The 23137-nt window shown below is 54.5% G+C and overlaps 1 protein-coding gene across 1 annotated transcript; it reads right to left on the bottom strand.

The window, feature by feature from the left end:
- Nucleotides 1-5161: 5161 nt before the first annotated feature.
- SIGLEC1 (sialic acid binding Ig like lectin 1) lies at nucleotides 5162-21630 on the bottom strand (the record flags this gene model as incomplete). Its single annotated transcript, XM_079718922.1, has 21 exons — nucleotides 5162-5269; nucleotides 5923-5995; nucleotides 6347-6449; nucleotides 6710-7012; nucleotides 7788-8048; nucleotides 8685-8987; nucleotides 9308-9559; nucleotides 9647-9916; nucleotides 10220-10474; nucleotides 11298-11609; nucleotides 11765-12025; nucleotides 13083-13385; nucleotides 13618-13872; nucleotides 14143-14478; nucleotides 15507-15764; nucleotides 16429-16728; nucleotides 18000-18254; nucleotides 18564-18830; nucleotides 20374-20670; nucleotides 20939-21298; nucleotides 21582-21630. The coding sequence occupies 21 exons, from the start codon at nucleotides 21628-21630 to the stop codon at nucleotides 5162-5164; spliced, it is 5181 nt and encodes a 1726-aa protein (XP_079575048.1).
- Nucleotides 21631-23137: the final 1507 nt, after the last annotated feature.

Here is a 23137-nt window from a genome sequence, read left to right as displayed (position 1 = left end):
TCTTCATTGCTGCACACAGGCTTTCTCTAGTTGCGGCAAGCGGGGGGTACTCTTCATTTCGCTGCAATGCGTGGGCTTCTCATTGCGGTGGCTTCTCTTGTTGCGGAGCACGGGCTCTAGGCGCATGGGCTTCAGTAGTTGTGGCACACGGGCTCAGTAGTTGTGGCTCGCAGGCTCTAGAGCGCAGGCTCAGTAGTGTGGCGCACGGGCTTAGTTGCTCCACAGCATGTGGGATCTTCCCGGACCAGGGATCGAACCTGTATCCCCTGCACTGGCAGGCGGATTCTCAACCACTGCACCACCAGGGAAGTCCCCAACCTTTTAAATTTTAGCCATTCTAGTGGGTATGCAGCATTCTCATCATTTTTAATAGTTGAATGCTATCATTTATTCATAGTCTCCTCTTGGGCATATAAATGGTTTCCAGTCCCTTTGCTATTACAAACAATGCTGTAATGGATAGTTATATACACAAATTCATCTGTGAGATGATATCCTACAAGCAGGATTGCTGGGTCAAAGGATATGTGTGTTTGTGATTTGGGTAGATAGAGTTAAATTGCCCTCTGATTTGTGCCAGCTCACAGTTGTACCAGCGATATCTGGAGTGCTCATTTTCCCACAACCTTACCAACACAGTTATCAAAACGTAACATTTGCTAGTCTGAAAGTGAAAGTGCAGTCTCCATTTGCATTTTGTCTTATGAGTGAGGTTGAATATTTGTTCAAACATTTAAGAGCCGTTTTGTATTTCTTTTTCCCTGAATTGCCTGTTCATATCCGCAGCTCATTTTTCTATTGGGTCTTTCTCTTAACAACTTGAAGGAACTCTATATATATAAGGGAGATGAACCCTTTGTCTGGAGTATGAGTTGCAAATATTTTCCCCAGCCTGTGGTGTGTGGCTTCAGCTCAGTTATACTCATTGCTGAGTAACATTTGATTGTGTGACTATAACCACATTTTTCTTTCATTGACACTACCGTTGCTGGAGCTTTGAGTGGTTCTTAGTTTTGAGATGTTATAAAAAATGCTGCTGTGGGGCTTCCCTGGTGGTGCAGTGGTTGAGGGTCCGTCTGCCGATGCAGGGCACACGGGTTCGTGCCCTGGTCTGGGAAGATCCCACATGCCGCGGAGCGGCTGGGCCCATGAGCCATGGCCGCTGAGCCTGCACGTCCGGAGCCTGTGCTCCGCAACGGGAGAGGCCACAACAGTGAGAGGCCCGCGTACAGCAAAAAAAAAAAAAAAAAAAAAAAAATGCTGCTGTGAACATTCATATGCATGGGTCCTTAGCTTCCTCCCTTTGCCTGTCCTGCTTCCTCCACCCTTTTACTGGTCTCCCCTGGGAACACGTTCTTAATAGGTCACTTGCACATGAAACCCTGTAATGGGGAACGAGACCTAGTACAGACATAGATGGCTTTGGTCATGCTGGGTGCTCCAGTGTAGACAGGCTGGAGAGGCATCAACCCCTCCCCCTGTGGATGAAGACTTGTGTCTTCCTAATTTGCCTTCTCTCAGGATCCACATTCTCTTTTGGAATCTCTGGTTGTGCTCCTGGTTCAAGAAGAAAGAGCCTGGGCCTCTCTGTCCACCCCTACTCTTCCCCACATCCTCCCTGAATGGGGAAAGAGAGGGGCTCTTTTTGCCCTGGGGGCTGACAGCAGCAGAGGCCACCCCTCCAGGACAGAATTCCTGATATTCCTGCTGGATGACCAGGAGGCAGAGAGTAAGGCATCCTGTCACACGCTTGGTCCATTTTGCTATCTCTTTTCTCATCCGAAGAGGCTTTGGGGAGGAGTAGGGGTGAACAGAGAGATCAGGCTTCCGTCTTGAAACAGGAGCCAACTGGAGATTCCAAAAGAGAATGTGGATCCTGAGGGAGGGCAAGTTAGGAAGACACAAGTGCCAACCATGGTAAAGGAAACAGTCCTGAAGAGGAAGAAGAGAGGCGCAGCTAAGAAAGCTCCAGAGGTCACAGGGGCAGGACAACACCAATGTGCACCCTGGCGTGGAGGTGGCCCAAGTCCCATGACCTGGGGGCCAGGGAAGCAGAGCAACCTCCAGGGCAGCCAGACTCTGAAGGCAGAGGGGAGGCTTCAGCACACTGGCTAACTCCTACTCACACTGCAGACCGTGGCCTTGGTGTCTTCTTGTCCAGGGGCCCTCCCTGACTCGAAGCCGGCCACTGTCCCCTGCACTATCCTTCTCACTGCACCACATCTCAAACAGCAATGCACTTGCCCATTGCCTTGTCTCTCTCCTCCAGACCTTAAGTTCTGTAGGCTCTGGGACTATGTTTGCTGCCTGGCACAGGACCTGGCACAGGACCTGGCACACAGTCAGTGCTAACAAAATGAGGGGGACACGTAGCTTAAAAGCCATAGAGGGACTGGAGTCCTTGAAAAGTGGATGCCTCCCAAACTCAGATAAGCTGTGTCCAAGCCATGTAAGAGGAATTTTCTGCTAAAATCTCAGAGCAACTGTTTACATTCGGAGGTTGCAGAGGAGGGGCTGGTGTCATTGGACCAAAGTTGAAGAAGATGGGTCCTAGAAGTGCCACTCATCAGCTTGGTGTTCGTGACCAATGACACAGTGGGAAAGATGATTTATCAGATGGAGTGTTAGTGTCAGTCTCCAGAGGGGCATCTGGAAGTGTCCTGGGAAGAAAGCAAGTGAGAGTTAAGCCTTCGGAGTGTTTGTGTAATGGGCGACACCCACCATCTGTAAACAGGACTCATTCTGAAGAGTGACCCGGAAAAGGGTGACTATAAACATTCTGGTACAAGTCTCACAGAGGATATAAGCCCTTAATCCTTTTGAACAAATACCCAGGGGTAGAATTTCAGGGTCATAAGAAAGGGGTATTTTAGCTTTAATAGATAATGTGAAACAGTTTTCCAAAGTCGTCATACATTCTGTATGGTTCCCACATAAAGTTCAAAAACAGACACATCAAACCTATGGTGTCAGAAGTCAGGATACTAGTTACCTTTGGGGGCTTGCGACTGGAGAGAGGGGCACAAGGGAGACTCTGGGGGCTGGTAATGGTCTGTGTCTTGATCTGGGTGCTGGTTACATGGGTATATTCACTTTGTGAAAAGTCATTGAACTGTACACTTAAAATATGTGCACTTTCCTGTATGTGTGCTACCCTTGAATTAAAAGTTTATTTAAAAGCCTTGAGGAGCCACAGACCACTGGGGGTAGACAAAACTAACACCCCTGAGAACCCTCCAATCCCAGGTGGACCTACGTCCCCTTGGAGGTGCACAGAAGCAGATGAAGACTCCAAGTCAAATGTCCCCAAATCCTCCAGTAGCCATCCCTTCTGTGGCTACCCGTGGTCCTCCCATCACCCTCTCTTCCTTAGACAGTTGCAAAACATCCGGCTGCATCTAGCTTGCTCTCTCCTTGTCCCATCTCTGGTTTTAGCCCACAGTTTCCACCCTCCCACTTGAGAGCAATGTAGAAAAACCAGTGCTTACTAAATGCTTACCTACTGCATGCCAAGCACAGTGCTGGTCATGTGTGCAGCAGAGGTGAGCAGTGCCCAGAGCCTCACGGAGAAGGAAGGGGCACGAATTGCTTGAGCATAAGGTAGTTTGTGGTAAAGGTCATATAATTTGCACCCACTGCCACCTCCAGCAGATGGTGTCCCAGAATAAACCCCACTCACATTCGAATCCTCTGTGTTCCAGTCCAGCAGTTTGGCTTGCAAGAAAGAGACTCATTCCAGTTATGTCACAGGATGGACGTTTATTGGGAGGACATGCCTGATAGGCTCCCAGGAAGAGCCTGGCAATCAGGCACTAATAAGTGTAGGACCTGGGACCGGAAGGGTCCAGCCACGGCTACATGAATCTCACCTGGCCTCCAATTTTTTCCCAACCTGTTAGCTCCTATGCCAACTCCCCACTTCTCTTCACATTTCTCAACTCAAATCCCAGAGTGGTGGGCTCTTTGCTCCTCCCACCATCTGCCACCAGGATACCAGGGGAGTCACTAGCCCACTTGAGAACTGTTTCCCCTCAGGCACTGACTTCCCTAGGGGCATGTTATTCTTTCTTAGTGACCCTTGTTTGTCTTAACAGCCCCTGGTGCACAAGCTTCCAGGAAGAGGACGTGAGCTCACTTGATCATGGACAGGAATGCACTTGGAGCAGAAACAAGGATGCTGATACCATTTCTGCTCCCCATTCTCTGGGGGTGGGGGAGTGGGAGTGGGAGCATCTCTTCTTCCAGAAGCCAGATCTGGCACAAAATGCCTGTTCAGGCAACCCAACTGCCTGGGATTCCCTCTCCCTAGGGACCACGAAACCTTCTTGATTTCCTCAGTCTTAATGTGTGAGAGAGACTACCTCCTCCAGGAAGCCCATGACCAGAATAGACAAGGACGCACCCTGGCCTTCAGTAGATGAGCGCTGAGACAGAACGTGGCCCGCTGGCAGCATGCCCATCAATGTCAAAATCTCAGGGATGTGTCGATAGTTGGGAGTCCTTTGATTATATAATAAAAAACTACATTTCCCAGAATCCCTTGCAGCTTGGCATGGCCATATGACTAAATTCCAGCCAATGGGAAGTGAGTGGAAATTACCTGCACAACTAATGGGTTGTAACCACAATGGGAAAGGGCATGCCTTTAACTTCCACTCTTCCCTCTTCTTGCTGGAGGAAGTGTGAATGCAATGGCATCATTGTGAACTTCACAATCAAAGGCAACATTTTAGGGATGGAGAAAAACAAAATAGAAGGATCCAGAGCTCCAACATCTTAAACCACCTTAACATACCCAGACTAGTATGGGAGAGAAAAATCAAATTCTCTCACGTTGAAGTTACTGAATTTGGTCTTGTTACAGTAGCCTAGCTTATATTCTAGCTAGTACAGAGCGCCTTGACCAGCCTGTGATGATGTAGAAAGCTCTTCCTCTATTCTAATCCATCTCAAATGTCCAGGGTAAGCTTGGAGGAGAAAGATGTGAAGAGGCAATGCACTGGAATATCAATGGAGAGATGAGATCCAGAGAAAAGAGAAGGAGAAATGGACTTGGTCAATTCATTTCTCTTCAGAGTCCCCCAGGGTCAACACCCTTCCTGGTAGATTGATGTTCACCTCCACCTCTCGCCACCCATTTTTCTTGGGGTTTGGAGCCAGGTCATAGAAAGTCAGGTGCCACAGAGCTGTTTTCATGGAGGCAGGCAGGACCCAACGCTGTCTTGTTCACAGGGCCCGAGTCATCACAGATTCCGGTAACCTCCTCCCCCTGAAGGCAGGAAATGCTACAGGTCAGCTCAGGGACAGAGCACAGGACAAGGTCACAAATGTGGCTGCATCAGGATCAATGAGCTTCCCACAGAGAAAACTCTGGTCACTGGAGGACTCTGGGAGTAGTCATCACCTGACCTCTAACTCTGGAGGGCGGTCCCCCAGGTCCCCAGCCTTGGGTAGGGGTCCCAAGGGGATTGGTGAGAGTGTGCATGGCTGGAAATGTGGCTGGGAGCCCTGGCTCACCAAACGGATTATCTGAAGAAGGGGACACATCACAGGGGAAGAGAAACAGACTTTCACCCCTGCCCAGGTGATGGGCAGAATCAGGAGTGGGGAAGAGAGACCCTAAAACCCAGGTGGGCTCCTGTGTTACAAGATGTGTCCTGGAAGTAGAGGTGATGCTGCTCAGTTCAGAATGTCTGCTCCAGTCATTCAGGCAGCCACGCAGCAAGCACGTGACTGCTCTGCCCCAGTCAGAATATGGCTCCCCCTGTCTTCTCAGGGGGCGCAGGGTCACTATGCTCTCTCCCTAGTCTCTGCCTAGCCCCAGACACCATCCTATAAATGAGAGTAATCGCTCGGTGCCAGCCCCGCAGTGCGGGTTAGCCGAGCATTGTGTCTGCGTGTGCCCACATGGTGAACGAATACCTGTGTGGTTTCCTTCTGAGAAGCCATCTCCACCGAATTTTCACCCACTCTCAGCTTATGAAAAAGCCTCCTTCTGCAAGGGTAAAAGCGGACTCAGAGAGCCTCTCCCCTCCCCCGCCTGCCCCCATTCCCTTCCCCCACCCTGTAAGCTTCACCCCAGACTGCTCACTACACAGAGAGCTGGGGAGATTTGTGGAGAGTAGGCTACTTTCTTCCTCCCCGGCCCTTTCTTCAGCAGTGAGAGGGCAGAGATAAGAAAAGAAGAAAACTACAGAAAGATAGATTTAGAGATGATTCTAGAAGGGCTTCCCAAATTTGGAGCAAAGAGAGGGACAGGCTAGGAAGTATGGAGCTTGTGAATTTGGTGGGAGGAACATGGGGGAAGGATGAGGTAACTCTGTCCACCTTCTAGCTCCAGACCCACCTCCAGGCGTAGCGGGCCCCCAGGCCCAACAGTAGGAAGAGGAGGCCCACCAGCAGCCCCAGGACCCAGAGTAGCTGCTGGAACAGATGCAGACGGTGCAGGGCTGGAACACAGGGGTGGGGTTTAGGGGTGGCTGTGGCTCCAGGCCTCCAATGCTCCCTCCTAAGGTGACTCCCCCAAGATGAAACCTAAGTTTCACTTTCTCTCAGAAGCGTCCCCATGAAAAGGAGCTTCAAGAAATCAGTCTAGACTAGACAAGCTGATTGCAGCAGAAGTGATTCAGGAAAGACCTCAGAAGGAAGCCTTCGGACCTGAGAACTGGGCCTCTGCACAGAGTGGCCTGGGAGATAGAGCCCCCCTCACCTCTGGTTCCAAAGTAGGTGGCAGCAGAGGCAGAGCCCAGGGCATTGGAGGCAGAGCACACATACTCCCCCTGGTCACCGGGCCTCAGCTCCTCGATGTCCACCCTCAAGGCATTGGGGGTGGCTGAGACGTGGATGTGTGGCTTGGCAGGAGCAACCTGGGGCTGGCTGGAGGCCACCAGCCGACTGCCAAGGTGGATGGTCAGGCTGGCTAGGGGCTCGCTGTCCACTCGGCAGTCCAGAATGCCCTGGACGCCACCCTCGGGCTCCACAAAAACCGTCATGGTGGGCGTCTTGGGAGGGTCTGTGGGAAGACAGGGAGTGTGGTGATTGCAGAAACAACCACAAATTCCTCCCCTTCCTGTACCCCATGCAAGGTGACTGCTGCTCCACCCATTAAGAGGGAGAGCCTGCTTCCTCACTCCTTAAATCTGTGACTCACTTTGAAGGCAGAAGAAGTAACATTGTGTGACTTCAGGGCTAGACCTCAAGGGGCCTTGCATCTTCTGCTCTCCTTGGAAAACAACCATGTGGGAAGCCCAGGCCAGCCTGCTGGATACATGTGGCCCAGCCTATAGCCAGCCCCAATTGCCAGCCATGAGGGTGAAGCCATCCTAGACCATCTAGCCTCTGTTCAGCCACTGGGCAACTGCAGCCACATGAGGTAAGACTAGCAGAACTGCACAGCTGAGCCCAGCCCAAATTTCTGACCCACAGAATTGTGAGCAAATGAAAAATGGCTGTCGTTTTAAGTACTAGGTTTTGGGGTGGCTTATTACACAGCAATAGCTTACTGATACGGTATGGGGCCCTGGTGAAGAATAAAGTAGGGGGCCAATGTTGATGAGGGCCTACTGTGTACTATCTTGTGTACTCCTCACAAGGTGAGGGGACTGACATTTTACAGATAAGGAAGCCAAGGGAGGTGCACAAGATCACACGTCAGTCACCGGGAATCCTCTGACCCAGGACTCCATTCCTGTGAAGTCCTTGCTCTTTGCAGACAGAAGAGGAGGAAGACCTGAAGTGGGCGTGTGAGACGTGGGGAGACTGGGGCAGGGGGAGGATGTCACACTCACAGAGCACCCGGAGCATGACTGGAGCAGAGGTGGTGGCCCCAGTGGGGAGCTCAGCCCGGCAGTGGTACATTCCAGCTTGGGCGAGAGCCACATGAGTGAAGGCGAGGGTGGGCACAGGCTCTGTGTGTAGTTGCCGACCATTCCAGAACCAAGCAAAGGTAGAGTTCTCCACGGGCCCAGGGCCGCCAGGGAGGTAACAACTCAGGTTCAGCGCTGTGCCCTCAGGCACATCCAGCCCTGGCTCAGCCACCACATGCACACCTGCAGGACCAGAGGTGGTTAGAGATCTGTAGGCCTGTAGGAGCCGGAGTCTCTGGGTTGGCCTCTGTGCATGATGGGAAGGCCTGATCTGACTTGGGATCTGGATCCCCAAAGGTGGGACTGTGTCTCCCCCATCAGACTGAGAACAGGGCTCTCTCTCCTCCTTGCCCCGGGGACTTCCGGGGCAAAGCTCTGCCTCCCTCTCTCATCAATTCAAGCTTTTTGATGGATGAGGCTGTGTCTTGCCCTCAGGTTGGACTCCCCAAGGTGGGGCTGCACCTTGTCCCTCAAACTGAGCTCCCTGCGGGTAGGGTTATGTCTGTCTTCCCACCCCCGGGTTCCCCAGGGCAGGTCAGTGCTCCCACCCGCAGTCTGGGCCCTGCGAGGGCAAGGTTATGTCTCCCCTGCACCCAAGCTCCCCTTGGGCATTGCCATACCTCCCCGCCCCTCCCCCTCCCTAAGGAGCTCTCCAAGGGCCAGGCTGTTTCTCCCCCTCAGGCTGGGCAACCCCCTCCAGGGGGAGCTGTTCCTCCCCACTAGGTCAGGCCAGCCAGCCCCCTTCTGTGGGAGCCCCACCCCTCACATGGACTCAGACCCCACAGCACCGGCACCCCTCCTGCGCCCTGGCCTGCTCACCTTCTGCCTGCAGCTGCCCCATGGTGCTGACTGAGCCCAACAAGTTGCGGGCCGTGCAGACGTAGGTGTCCTTGTCACCTGAGGGCACTTCTTGCACCCGCAGCTGCAGGGCGTTGCGGGCCACCTGGACGTGGCCTGTCCCCACTGCTAAGCCGTGGACCCCGTGGCTGGTGGCCAGCACCTTGCCATCGCGGGACAGGGCCAGCTCGGCAGGTGGCTCGCTGTCCACAGTGCACTGTACCACGACCATGGGGCTGGCCCTTGAGTCCCAGAAGGAGGACAGGATAGCGTCCCGAGGGGCATCTGCGTTGTGGGGCAGGGCAGAGTTGAGGGCTTTGCTTGGAAACCCTGTGCTATCCATTGCCCACCTGCCTGGCATTGGTGAGGCTGAAACCTCTGGGAAAATGGTCAGTTCTGGGAAGTGACAGCTTCTCAGGAGTCCTGTGGGCAGATTCCTCCAGACAGGGTTCACAGGACCTTAAGGAATCTTCCCTCATCACCTATGTCTTTCTTTCCCCAAGTGTCCGTTCCCAGGTTCCCTGCAGTCCTATGCCCACCCACACCAGGGCCCAGAAGCACCCTCCACCCTCCCTGGGCACCCCCAGCCAAGGACACTTGCTCACAAAGGACATGCAGTGCTGTGGGCCGGGAGCTGCGTGTGCCCTGGGCATCCTGGACCTGGCAGGTATAGGCGCCCGCGTGAGCCCGTGTAGCCACCGGGAACGAGAGAGAGGCAGCTGACCCCTCCTGCAGCCAACGACTGTTGTGGTACCAAGCATAGTGGGTGGGTGGGCGGGCAGCAGGGTCTTCACAAGTCACTGTGATGGGGGCTCCCTCGGGCACAGTGGCTGACGGAGCCAGGGTCACCTGCACACCTGTACCAAGAAGACATGGTCAGCTGGGCTGGCCAGACACCATAACTGATCCCACCCCTGGTGGGCCTGGCTAGGGCCCTGCCTCACCCTCTAGCCGCAGCTCCAGGGACATGTTGGTCTGACCCAGAGGACTGCGGGCCGAGCAGCTGTAGAGACCCTCGTCACTGGGCCCGGGCTCCCACAGCTCCAGCCTCAGGGTGTTGGGGACAGAGGCTGTGGTCGAGGACACCAGGAGACGGCCAGCGTGGCTGAGGGCCAGCTGGGCAGGTGGGCGGCTGTCCACTGTGCACAGCACCAGGGCCAGCTGCCCGCCGCGGCTCTCCAGGAGATAGGTCAGGCGCATGCCGCGCGGTGCATCTATGGAGGCACGAAGGCATAGAAGGAGTTCAGGGACCACAGTGGTGAGGAGGCCAGTTTGCAGGTAGCATTCTAACCAAGAGGGCCTTGGCTCCCCACCCCCAAGGGCCTCCACTTGCCCAATCTGGGGCACTGCTTCTCTGCCCCAGTGACCCCAAACTCTAATGCTCCTTGTCCAGTACTCCATCAGCCAGCTCGGTACTACGTTCCTGGGCTGGATGCCTGTGAGTCTCTGGCCATGCCCTGATCCCTGCAAGCTGTTGTCATTCCTCCCAGCTCCACCCTGCATCCAGCCACACTCACAGAGGACGTCCAGGGTGACGGGTCTGGAGAGGTGGAGTGCCTGGCCAGGGGTCAACACGCCACAGCGGTAGGAGGCAGCATCCATGACCGTGACGTTGGGCAGGGAGATGGAGTGGACAGCACCTGGGCGCTGCTGCCCGTCTTGGTACCATGTATAGGTGAGCTGGGCCACGTGGGTAGCCCATACAAGGCAGGTCAGGTTCACCAGCTGCCCCTCCTGTACAGTGGCTTTGGGCCACACCTGCACACTCACAGCTGGGGAGAGAAGGAGGGCATGGGGACACCAGGGATTACCAAAGGCTGTGTAAAGCAAGTCACCTGTCTCCATGAGGGTGGGAAGCCCCTCGGCCTCTGGGAGGCACAGGTGACCCACCTGTCAGAGATGGAGCTTAGGAAATGGCTCATCATCTGTCAGGTGGTCCCAAGCAGAGTTCTCTCTGCAGCGCCCTGAGCCCTACAGGCCTCACCTGCCCTGCTGTGGTTTCTCCTTGAGTGCCCCCTTTCTGATTAGTTTTATCCACTGGGCATTCATGTAAAATTCTGTTTTTAAGAAAGGTTTTCAGGGAATTCCCTGATGGTGCAGTGGCTAAGAATCTGCCTGATGAAGCAGGGAACACAGTTTGGAGCCCTGGTCCAGGAAGATCCCACATGCTGCGGAGCAACTAAGCCCGTGAGCCACAACTATTGAGCCCGTGCACGACAACTACTGAAGTCCGTGCGCCTAGGGCCTGTGCTCTGCAACAAGAGAAGCCACCGCAATGAGAAGCCCGCACCCTGCAACGAAACAAAGAGTAGCCCATGCTCGCCGCAACAAGAGAAAGCCCGTGCGCAGTCAACGAAGACCCAACGCAGCCATAAATAAATAAATAAATAATAAAATTTAAAAAATAAATAAATAAAAATAAAAAAGGTTTTCCATGAAAACCAGATCTGGAGACTGCTGCCCTTAAGAAGGGTGGGAATACAGACTGTCCTATGTTCAACCCTCCTGCCTGTGCCTCAGGCTTCCAGAACCCTCTTCAACCTCCTCTTCTCTTAAAGGAGCCACACACACACACACTCACACCCCTACACTGACCCTGGGCATCAAAGGTGGCTGAGGCCGAGGCCTGGCCCAGGGCGTTGGTGGCCTCGCAGGTGTAAACGCCCTCATCCTCCAGCACTGCATTGCGGATCTCCAGACGCAGCGTGTTGGGGGCCACAGCCACCTGTAGCCGGGGAGAGCTGCCTGCAAGCTCCCCCACACCTTGTAGGGTAGAGGCCACGAGCAGGTCCCCATGGAGCAGTCGTAGCTGGGCTGGAGGGTCGCTGTTCACACGGCACAGGAGGAGGCCCAGTCGCCCAGGGCCTGTGTCCATTAGGGGGATGAGTGTGGCCTGGCGAGGGGCATCTACACAAAGCAAGCAGTGGTCAGGGCCCAACCAGGTGGTCCCTCATCTAGGACTCTCTCGGAGGCAAAGCCCAGGACCAGGGGCTCGGCATCTCCTTCCCCAGTCATGCCCTTGGCTCCCTCATCCCCCAGGAAACACGAACGAAAGTGCTTACAGGACACATGGAGGCTGACGGGGACAGCCAAGTTCGTGGTGGCTGAACCTGGAGCCTGGGCTTGGCAATGGTAGGCCCCAGCTTGGCTCAACGTTATGGCTGCAAAATGGACTGTGGCCGAGGTGAACTCCTGGAGGGGCTGGCCATCCCGATACCAGCGGTATGAGATCCCCTCCAGGACCCCTGTGGGTACCTGGCAGCTCAGGACCACAGCCTGGCCCTCTCGGAGCTCAGGCGATGGTGACACCCGGACCCAGGCTCCTGCAGGGAGAAACCAAGAGCAGGTGAGGGCCCTCTGCCATACCCTCCCACATTCTGGGACTGCATGTGTGTCCACATGAGGACTGCAAGACCCCAAGCCCGTGTCCCGGAGCCACAGCTCCCCCACCAGACCACTACTGAGGGCCCCACTGCCGTTCCATGCCTCTTCCTCTCCTGCACCTGACTCCCCTGCCCTGGTTCTGACCAGCATTCACTGCCCACCACCTTGAGTTATGGTTTTGCTTTGTCAATCATATTTCACCTACCAGAGGGTGAGCCTCACCTGGGCTCTCAGCTTGTGTGACCTCTAACCCCAGTGCCAGGCACAGCACCTGCACATGTTAGCTCTTGACAAATGTTGGTTTGACCCCATAAAGCACTGAAATGGTAGGGATTTAGGTCATGCCAAGCGCCATTGTCCTTGTCATGAGCTGGCCTCAGCATGGGTGACCAAGTGCTTGAAAGGGGAAGTTAGCAGCTGTGTAATCTTGAGTTCTTTTCAGCTCTCTCCAGCCAACTCTGCACCCAACCTCCAAGTCATGAGAGCCCAGGAACTGGGGACCGGGCAAAGGGCTGTCCCTAGTGCCCCCTGGGTCTGAGGCAGGAGGAGACCAGGGTTGGGGGAGTAAAAAGGAGGGACAGAGTGGTGATTGAGAGCCCAGGCTGTGCCAGGGACCAGCACTGAATGTGCCAGGGACTAGTCACGTGACCGTGAGCAAGCCCCTAAAACTCTGACCTTCAATTTCTCTACAGAATCAAGGCCCAAGGAAAATGTTCAAAAACTGTTGTTTGTCATTGTGGGAGAAAAAAATGTGTTTTTCTTTGGCCTTTGCAGCATTATTGATATTAACTTTCCTTTTTTCTGGTTTATTCACTTAGGGAGGATTATTACAGAAGAATATTGATAGATAGATAAATGAAGAATATGAATATATTCATATGCATGTGTATATATGTATATATACTCACATTTGTATATTATATATCTATACATAAATATGCAGAGTGGCCCCCAGGGCACTTGGGTCCACCACAGCTTCAGAGGACTGACACTCACCTCGGACCTGGAAGAAGAGGGAAGTGTTGGCTGATCCCAGGACATTGGTGGCCTCGCAGCTGTAGCTGCCAGAGTCCGCCAGGCTCAAGTCTTGGACCTCTAGCTGCAGGGAGTTGGCTGTGGCTTTGGCCTGGAGGTGGCCACGGGATGAGAGCCGGGGCCCCGGGCTGGTGGCCAGGAGGTGCTCCCCATGGAACAGAGACAGCTGGGCAAGAGGGCGACTGTCCACAGTACAGATGAACACAGCCGTGTGGCCCTGGTCCACATCCAGGAGAGCTGACAGCTTTGGAGGATCTGGGGGATCTGCAGGGACAGTGGGGAGCTCAGGCCACCCCCAGCACAGCTCATCACTTTTCACTTGCCACACTCTGTTCCACACACATACACACACACACACACACACACAGAGTTCAGTCCCGCACTTGCCCACGCCCGAGCCAAGTTCTTGCCTCCCCAAACCGAACCTCAGCCCGTTTCCCCCAGACCACCCCTTCCACCCTCCAAGGGCCCAAACCTTCCCTTGCCCATCACCCACAGAGCACACTCAGGACCACAGGGGTGGAGAGCTGGGCACCAGCCTCGGTGAGGATGCGGCAGGCATACAGGGCAGCATCTCTTCTGGTCACAGGCAGCAGCGTCAGGGTCTCCAGGGGGCCCTGGGCCCACAGTGCCCCATCCCGGAACCAGGAGAAGTTGGCAGGGCCACCGGCTTCCCGGCCCACCCTGCAAGTCAGATTGGCTCCAGTGCCCTCCTTCAGCGTGTGTGATGGTGTGATGACCAGGACAGTGGCTGGAGAACAGGCAGCACAGGCCTACTGAGGCCTCACCTTGATGGCTTCCCCCCAGACCCTGGGGCCAGTGGTCCAGCCTCCCTGCCTGGAGGGGGTGGGAAGGAGGCCCTCTGGGGTGCCCATGGGGCATAGGGAGGAAAGCAAGCTCCCACTGCTGACCAAAGGTGGTTTCGCCCAATAGACCCTCCTCAGAGCTGGGGGTTGCAAAGGAATGGGGTCCCGAGTACCAGCCCCTGACCCTGAGCGACCCTTTCCCTGACCCGCCTCACCCTGGGCATCGAAGGTCGTCGAGGCAGAGGCATTGCCCAGGCGACTGCTGGCCTCGCACAGGTACATGCCCTCGTCCTCCAGCACCGGGTCTTGGATCTCTACACGCAGCAGGTTGGGGGCTCTGGTGACTTTTGTGCGTTGGGAACAGCCCCCACAGGTGCTACAGCTGCCCCCAGATGACAGGGAAGAGGCCACGACACAGCCCCTGTGGAGCAGCCGCAGCTGGGCCGGGGGGTCACTGTCCACACGGCACAAGAGGAGGCCTCGCCGTCCAGCCCCGGCTCCTGCAGTATCAGGGTCCAGCCGGGTGGTAAACATGGGCTGGCGTGGGGCATCTGTAGGGAGAGGAGCATGGGCACTATCCCACAGCCTCTGCCAGGGTCCCACAGGTCCACTAAAGGCTGGCTAGACTCCCAGAACACACCAAGCAAAGGCATGTACCCAGAGCTGCTGCAAACAGCTGTGCAGACTGTGCACGACACAAGGACAAACAGACAAGGGTGGGAGGACCTCAGCCCATGCCCCTTGTGCTAAGCTATGCCCTAGCGCTGGACTGCATCTTCCCAGAAGAAGGAGTGCCATTTTCTAGCTTGGACAGAGGGCAAGCAGCCACCTTGCATAACCTCCAGGTGCTCCTGAGCAGGCGCCTACCTAGCAATCCCTGGGTGTCTTGCTCTCTGCTTCCACTCTGCACCCCATCCCTTCCCCCAAGATCCTTCCTGCCTCTTATCTCTGATCTCCAAGCCAGCTCCTGTGAGAATAGATAATGCCTAAAATGCCCTCTTCCTAGAAGTTTCTGAAGACTGGGGCCAAAGTCCCCATGTGATCTCACCCTGAACACTAGAAAACACCCCAGAGGCACCTGCTCTTCCTGACAGCCCCCGGACATGACTCCTGCTCATGTCAGGGAAGGTGTTCTGGAAGCTAAGTGTGTCCTGAACATTGGTCAGCCCCTCAAAAGCATCCATCCTTGACAGGACGCAGTCCCTGGGCGGAGAGGCTCTGCCTTTGTGTCTGCACCTGTGAGGGCACAGCCTATGGGGTGTGTGCACATATATGAGTACAGTGTCCCAGGGCCCAGCTCTGGAGGACAAAGTTTGGACATGGTGTCCATGATGGGTCTGAGGCTAGAGGCAGAGCCTTAATGGAACTGGGGCTGGGAAATGAGATTCCCCAGCCTCAGTCTCCAAATTTCAGTCCTGGGTGTCGAGGTCCACGACGTCCAGGCTTGTGGCTGCCTTCCTCATCTAGACCCCAGGGTAGGACAGGGCCAGGAGAGCCTGGAGGAGGTGGGGGTGGCTGATGGACTCCAATGGGCTGATCCTCCTCACAGCAGCCACGGGCTGGTGGGAAGGCTACTCACAGAGGACGGTGAGGACAGCAGGTGAGGAGGGCCCGCTGGTGCTATGGCCATCCTGGGCCCAACAGTGGTATGAGCCGGCGTCAGTGCTGGAGGCAGCAGGGAGCAGAAGGCTGCTGCTGGGCCCCTTGAGAAGGAGGGCCCCATTCCGGTACCAGGAGAAGCGTGTGTCAGGTGTCGGGCTTAGGCTGCTCCTACAGCTCAGTGTCACTGCCTGCCCTTCTGCCACCTCTGCTGCCGGGCTGATGAGGAGGCGGGCTGCTATCAGGAAAGGGAGAGAGGAAGGCTCGGCTCCCCTGCACGCCTGTGGCTTCATGCCACCCACCGCAGGGAGCGCCCCCGGGTTCCCCTCTCCCAACTCAATTGTGGGGAGCTCTGGGCTTCGTGGCATCAGCTCTGTGAATCTCTTGATGATCCAGGAGGGTCTGGTCTTGAATGCCAATTCAGCTCTTATTGGTAGTAGCTGGCTGAAGCATGGTTGAGAAGGATTCTGAGCCAGATCCCAGGCTTATGTCAAAAACCTGGCTTGATCAGTTAGCTATGTCTGCCTCAGAAGGAGGGAAAGGCAGCACGGGCACCAAGACCCAACTTCTCTATTTGGTCTTCTGCATCTGACTCCTAGCACGGAGTCTGCCCCAAAAGTTCAATAAATAAAAAACAAATGAATGCGCGTTGAAGAACCCTCCAAGCTCAGAGTCAGAATGGGGACAAAAGGAATAACTCAATCTGCCATGTTTCCCTTTTTGCCTTGACTTCTAGGAACCTCTGAGGCTGGGATGACTGTATACCTCATATCTTTGATGTGATTTTTTTCTAGCCAGCTAGTTGAGGCCCTCAGTTGACCCCTCCGGGCTCCCAGGAGGAAGGTACCAGAGAAGGCCTCCTCCTCAGACTCCTTCCACTAGCCTCACTGGGGCCATCTTACCATTGACATGGAAGTCCAGAGTGGAGGACGCATTCCCAAGGGAGTTGGTGGCTGAGCACGTGTACTCCCCACTGTCAGTTGGCCCCAGGTCTCGAATCTCCAGGCGCAGGGAGTTGGGGGCAGAGGAGAGACTGAAGCGTGGGCTGTGGTCACCCTCCCCGGAAGTGGAGGCCAGGATGAGGCCCCCATGTGACAACACCAGAGTAGCCATGGGCTCGCTGACCACAGAGCACTGGATGATGCCCACCAGCCCTGCCTGTGTCTCCAGGAAGGCAGTTAGGTCCGGGGCGAGGGGTGGGTCTGTGTGAAGATGAGGACCAGGCCTGTTACCCTCAACAGGAGCATTCCTGGATCTCCCCTTATAGCCTATGACCCCTGCACCCACTTCTTCCCATAATGCCCTGGGAAAGGGGGGATGACCCCAGCAGCTCCTGAGTGTCTATCCCGGATTGGGCAAATCACTCCGTCATCCCAGTCAATCCTTGTGGCCACCCTGAGAGCGGGGATCCAGGGACCCCACTTTAAAGGTGGGAAAACTGGCAAAGAAACCTGGCAGTGGGCAGCACTGCCCCAAATAATCAAAGTGAACACTCCCAGCAATGGGACAAACTGACCCCATGTGCCTCTTGATGTGACACAGGGAGACAGACACAGAATCACATCCACAGTGTCCCTGCCCACGTGCACTGGCTCAGTCTGCTCCATTCAAACCAACGCAAACTGAGAGCATCACAGAACAACTGGCCTGTGCTCATCGGAGCTCAATGTCAAGGAAGACAAGAAAAGACTGAGGAGCTGTGCCAGAGGGAAGGAGAATAAAGAGGCTTGACAACTGAATGCAATGCAGGATCCTGGATTGAATCCTGGACAAGAATAAAGTAATTACCATAAAGGACATTATTGGGCCAACTGGTAAAATTTAAATATGGATTGTAGATTAGACAATGGCCTTGTACCAATGTTAAGTTTCCTGACTACATACAATCGTTGTACTGTGGTTATGCATGAGAGTGACCCTAGGAAATACATGCTGAGAAATTAAGGGGTAAAGGGGCATTATGCCTGCAACTTCAGGAATATAAATGGATGGATAGATAGATGATAGAATATGTGTGTATGTATACCTATAGAGTGCATATGTATGTATGCATGTGGGTAGAAAGTGTATATGTAGAGAAAAATGTGTGCATGTATGCACACACATATGTGCATATATACATACATACATGTATATGTGTGCATGTGTGAGCACATATATACACAAACACATATAATATATAGTTAGAGAGAGAGAGGGAGAAAATCAATTTTCCAAAAATATTAACAAATGTGGAATCTAGATTAAAGGTATATGATAATTCTTTGTTTTCTTCTTGCAACTTTTTTAAAGTTTGAACTTATTTCAAAATAAAAAGTTTTTTTAAATAGGAGGAAACTGAAGCCCGGGGAGGTCAAAGCCTTGACCAGGTGTGAGCTCAAGGGCACCTGGGCCCAGGACCCCAACCCTTCTGAAGGGGCTCTACTCTTTACCCCGGCTCCCAGGTCCAGTTCCCCACCCCCCCACCACTTACGGCTGACCACCATGTTGACCAGGCCAGAGCGCTCGCTGCCCTGGGCATTCTGCACCTCACAGAAGTAGAAGCCTGTATCAGCCCTGGTGGTTGAGCGCAGCTGGAGGATGCGGCTGTGAGTGTCCTCCATCAGGGCGTGGTTCTTGTACCACCTGTAGCGCAGCTCACTGGGCGCTTCTTTAGGTGTGTTGCAGGCCAGCGTCACTGTCTGGTTCTCCAGGATGGAGCCTGCTGGGCTCACCTGGACCTCAGCCACTGTGGGGGCAACATAGGGTACACTGGGGGATACCCAGCTGACTTCCAGGCCCAAACCCTCAGGGTTGCAGCCAATCAGCCTAAATCTCTGCCCATTCTACATCATGCCCCTTCTGCAGAGGAGCCTCCTAGACTGGCCATGCATCTCTTTGCCCTGTTCACTGCCAGGGAGGTTTGTCATCTGTCTGACACAAGGCTGGGACTCCTTACCGGCATCCCAGGAGGCACCTTGGCCTGGTTTCCCTCAGCTGCCATGGCCTGGACGCCTCCCTGCCCTCTGGTCAAGACCCAGGCTCACCCAGGACTCACTGAAGACGTGGAGGCTGACAGGGGGTGAGACGGAAGAGCCCACGCCATTCCCAGCTTCACAGGTGTAGATGCCAGCATCGGCCCAGGCTGCCTGGGGCAGCTGTAGTATACGACTCTGGTCTTTGAGGTGCGTCCCATCCTTGACCCACTTCACGGAACTGACCTGAGGGTAGCTGTTATTCACCTGGCAGGTGAGTGTGACCAGATCACCTGGAAGGATGTTTCGCCCCGAAGGGCTGAGGAGGATCTTCACACCCTTGGGGGCATCTGCAAGGCATGATGGGGGGTGTCGAATATGGTGCTGAGGGAAGGCAGGGGGCATTTTTCCTCTCCTCTTCCAACACTCTGCCTTAAAGAAGCCCACCCAGATAAATCATAAGTCTCATTAGTTCCCCCGTCCAGGGCAGGCACTGCCCCCGACCTTGTGAGGAGTCCTGATCCCTTCCTTCTCCACTGAGAGCCTGATGCTGTGATGCTTGGCCTAGCGTTCAGCCTACGCTGCCCTCTATGGCTTTCTGCCTCATGACGTGTCCATTACCTCTCTTCTATCTGAGAGTCATGGACACACTGCTTGCTTTAGTGGCTTGTGGTAGCTGTTGGCAAGGGACCAACCACCTAATGGAGGGGCCAAAGGCAGAGTCAAACTCACTCAGAATGTTTACCTCATTTGTTGAGTTACAACAAAGAAATACAATACAAAGAAACTGCACTTATGGGGCTTCCTTGGTGGTGCAGTGGTTGAGAGTCCGCCTGCCGATGCAGGGGACACGGGTTCGTGCCCCGGTCTGGGAAGATTCCACATGCCGCGGAGCAGCTGGGCCCGTGAGCCATGGCTGCTGAGCCTGCGCGTCCGGAGCCTGTGCTCCGCAACGGGAGAGGCCACAACAGTGAGAGGCCCGTGTACTGCAAAAAAAAAAAAAAGAAACTGCACTTCTTTAAATCTTGTTCCAAAGCCTCTCTCTATGTAACTATGCTAATAAAAGCTAATATTTTCAGGAGTTCCCTGGTGGACTAGTGGTTAGGATTCTGGGCTTTCACTGTTGTGGCCCAGGTTCAATTCCTGGTCAGGGAACTGAGATCCAGCAAGCTGTGAGGTGTGGCCAAAAAAAAAAAAAAAAGCTAATATTTTCAAGTGCTTAATCTATGTAAATATGAAAATAATAGAAGCTAATATTTCTGAGTGCTTAATAGGTATCAAGCACTCCTTTAATTTTCATAACAATCCTGTGAGATAGAAAGAATTTACTATTACCTCCACTATACAGATGAGAAAACAGAGGCTCTGAGAGGCAAGTAACTTGCCCTAAGTTTTGCTCATCTAGTTGATGGTGGAGCCAGCGGCCGGCCTGATGCCTGTGTACAGTAGTCGTTCTAGAACAGGCTGCCCTGTTTTACTGTGATGGGAAGACGCATAAGCAAGTGAAAACTCAGACTTTCTCCCACTGCCTCTTTGCCATGTCTGGGTGTTACCCTGGTCAGGAGTATGAGTGGCCTTAGGCAGGAAAGGGGTAAACCCCTGCCTCCGTGGCAACATCCAGGGCTGGGCTAAATCCCAGGGCCCCTGCTGCTTGACCCCCAGTTCTCTGGCTTTTTGTGTCTCCTCTTCTCTGCCCAGCCCAGCTTCGGGGACTGGAGGTGGAAGAGAGCCTTTCAATGTGGCCCTTAGGGCTTAGTAGTCTCTCTCCACCTGCCCCACCCTGTGGGTCCAAATGCAGCCTGGCTGTTTCTACAGGCTGGAGAAGGGACTGTTTCCACGGGGGTGCCACAGACGCGAGCTCAGTAACGAGGGCGTGGCCCCCAGCACACTCACACTGCACTTGGAGGTGAATCTCGTCATGTGTCCTGTGGTTGGCCACCGAGAGCTGGCAGCGCAGGGTCCGGCCATGGTCCTGCCAGGACAGGGCCATGTGGAGGGTCTCCATGTGGCTGATGCCCGTGGGCTCAAGCTTCTGGAGGTTGGAGGTGACGGAGCGGGTGGGGTCCTGGCCTTGCCACTGCAGACTGACTGACTCCTGCAGGCACGCGTAGGGAGTGGAGCAGTTGAAGTCCACCTCCATGCCCTCGCGCAGCTCAACTGGTGAGGCAATGGTGGGCACACTGGGCTCCTCTGAGGAAAAAGACAGGAGGCTAGGGACTCCCCTTCACTACACCTGAGACCTCCTGCCCTAGAAACTCCAGCCTGGGGCAGGGGGGCTTCAAGGGGAAGGAGGATGCGAGGGGTTCATTGTGGGTAATGCCAGGGGGCACAGGGCTGGGGCTGGAACTGCGCCCAAGATTGAGGCTGCATTTGGATTCAGGACCAGCGTTGGGTCTGTGGGCCAGTGGGGCCAGGAGCAGTCTGGGAGTCCCTTCCAGGCAGTGGCCCTGCTCCTCACCTGTCACGGTGACCACTGTGCCTGTGACATCTGACCAGCGGTTGCCCTCACTGATCTCAAAGCGGAAGTTGTAGGAGCCCGAGTCCTCGGGCCGCAGGTCCCTCAGCATCAGGCTGCACAACTTGTGCTGGGCACGCCCCACCAGCAGGGCACGACCTTGGAAACGGGCATCCACCAGCTGGGGGTTCCCGGAATGGCTCACTACCTGCCGATTGCCCGAGTAGTCATAGTACCAGATGGTTGTGATGCCGTGGGGCACCTCCACGCTGGCAGGGAAGCTGAAGATGCAGGGGATGACGAGGCAGGAACCGCTTACGCCCTGCACAGCCTGGGGACTGGAGACGCCCCATGAGGTCAGGCCTGAGTTGGAGGGCGGGACAGGGAGGAGCGTGATGCAGGCCTGGGGTCACTGCAGAGCCCCATGCTCTGCCCCACAGAAGGTGCCCCAGATGTGCCCCCAGCAATGCAGCCCCTCTGGGCACCCCAAAGAGGGTCACTGTTCCCTGTCCCCGCCTTCCCATGCCCTCCTTCAAAGTCAGCAGCTAAACCTGTGACCAGACACAGTCCAGTCTGCCCAGGCCAACAGGGGGCTGGACTCACTGAGGCCAGGCCCTATAAGAAGAAAAAGGCCAGCAACGCTTACCTGCTGGGATGGATGAGGCCAGGAGGAGGAGCTGGAGCGGGAAGTCCATAGCAGGTTCTTACGCTGGTTCTGGTGCCTAAGAGGGTGGTGTACACTGTGCTGGCTGGGCACTCATAGGCCTCCTGGGGAACCTCAATCTCAGAGCCTGCTGGGGGCCCAGCCCTGTTTCCTCACACGCTATGCTGGCCAACCCAGTGAGAGGGCAGGGCAGCTGTCACTGGGAGCCAGGAGCCCGTGTTCCCAGTTCAGGCTGTACCCAGGAATGCCCTCACTTGGTGGCATGCCCCAGAAAGTCCTCTGTCTGTCTCTTGGCCCCGCCCTAAGTTCTGCTTTCCCAGGCCCCTCAAGGATGAACAGCTGTTTCTTCCTTTCCCCCACTTCCCTGCCCCCTCCCTGCCACCCAAGTCACCAGGAACTGGAGCCCAGAGAGACCCAGTGACTTACTCCAAGGCATCCAGCAAAAATGATGGTTTCTTACTTTAGACTTGTCTCCCTACCACCAGCCTTACCAGCTATAGACCATAATGGGGCTTGACTGAGTGCTTACAAAAGTGCAGCCTTTAAGGGTCACTCCCCTGCTCAAAAGCCTTCTGTGGCTCCCCATTGCCTGTGAGATGTGGTTCCCCATACAACCCTGAAAGCTCTTCCTTTCCTACTCCCAGCTCTGCCCCCATTTCCTGCTCCCACTGGGGCCATCCTGGAACCAGTTCCCACCGTGGGGCTAATCCTGTCTGCCCATGAGCTCTCCAGCTGACCAGCTCTGGCCTCACCACAAATGATGTTTGCCTGCTGAAATCTTATTCAGTCTTCAAGGTGGCTTCTAGCTGAAACCTCCCCTTTGGGGTCTCTAGCCACTCCAGAGCCATCTCTGTGCTTGCCTTGTCCTTGGTAGCTGTGAGCACCCATTTCTCAGGACCTGGGACTGAGGACATGTGTCCTGCAGCAATGCAGAGCCCCCCGGCAGTAGTGGGCAAGAGAAGGGTGTGGTCCTTTGTGGTTAAAGTTGGTGGCAGGGCAAGTTTAGGTGTGACAGGGGTCACAAGGACCCTGCCCAACATATATCCTAGAAACAGGAGTTAAATGCCTACTGTATACCATGCACAAGAAGGCAGGCCCTCTGCCATAGAGTGCCCCTGGCGGAGATGGGGGCTCTAAGAGGTGCAACAGATATGAATCCAAAGGGGAGAGATGCCAGAAACACATATAACTGAAATTATAAAACTGTTAGGAGAAAATGGGTGAAAATCTTCATGACCTAGTAACAGGCAATGATTTCTTAAGTATGACACCAAAAGCACAAGCAACAAAAGAAAAAATAGATAAATTGAATTTGATCAAAATGAAAAACTTTTTTGCATCAAAGGGCACTATCAAGAGAGAGAAAACTCAACCCACAGAATGGGAGAACATAGGTGCAAATCATATAGGTGATAAGGGATTAACATCTGGAATATATAAAGAACTCCTACAATTCAAGGACAACCCCCCCCCACACACCGAACATCCCAAATTCAAAAAAATGAGCTAAAGACTTGTATAGACATTTCTCCAAAGAT

The sequence above is a fragment of the Hyperoodon ampullatus genome, assembly GCF_949752795.1.
Source record: "Hyperoodon ampullatus genome assembly, chromosome: 14".
Classification (NCBI taxonomy): Eukaryota; Metazoa; Chordata; class Mammalia; order Artiodactyla; family Ziphiidae; genus Hyperoodon; species Hyperoodon ampullatus.
This window is presented reverse-complemented; position numbering and strand designations above follow the sequence as displayed.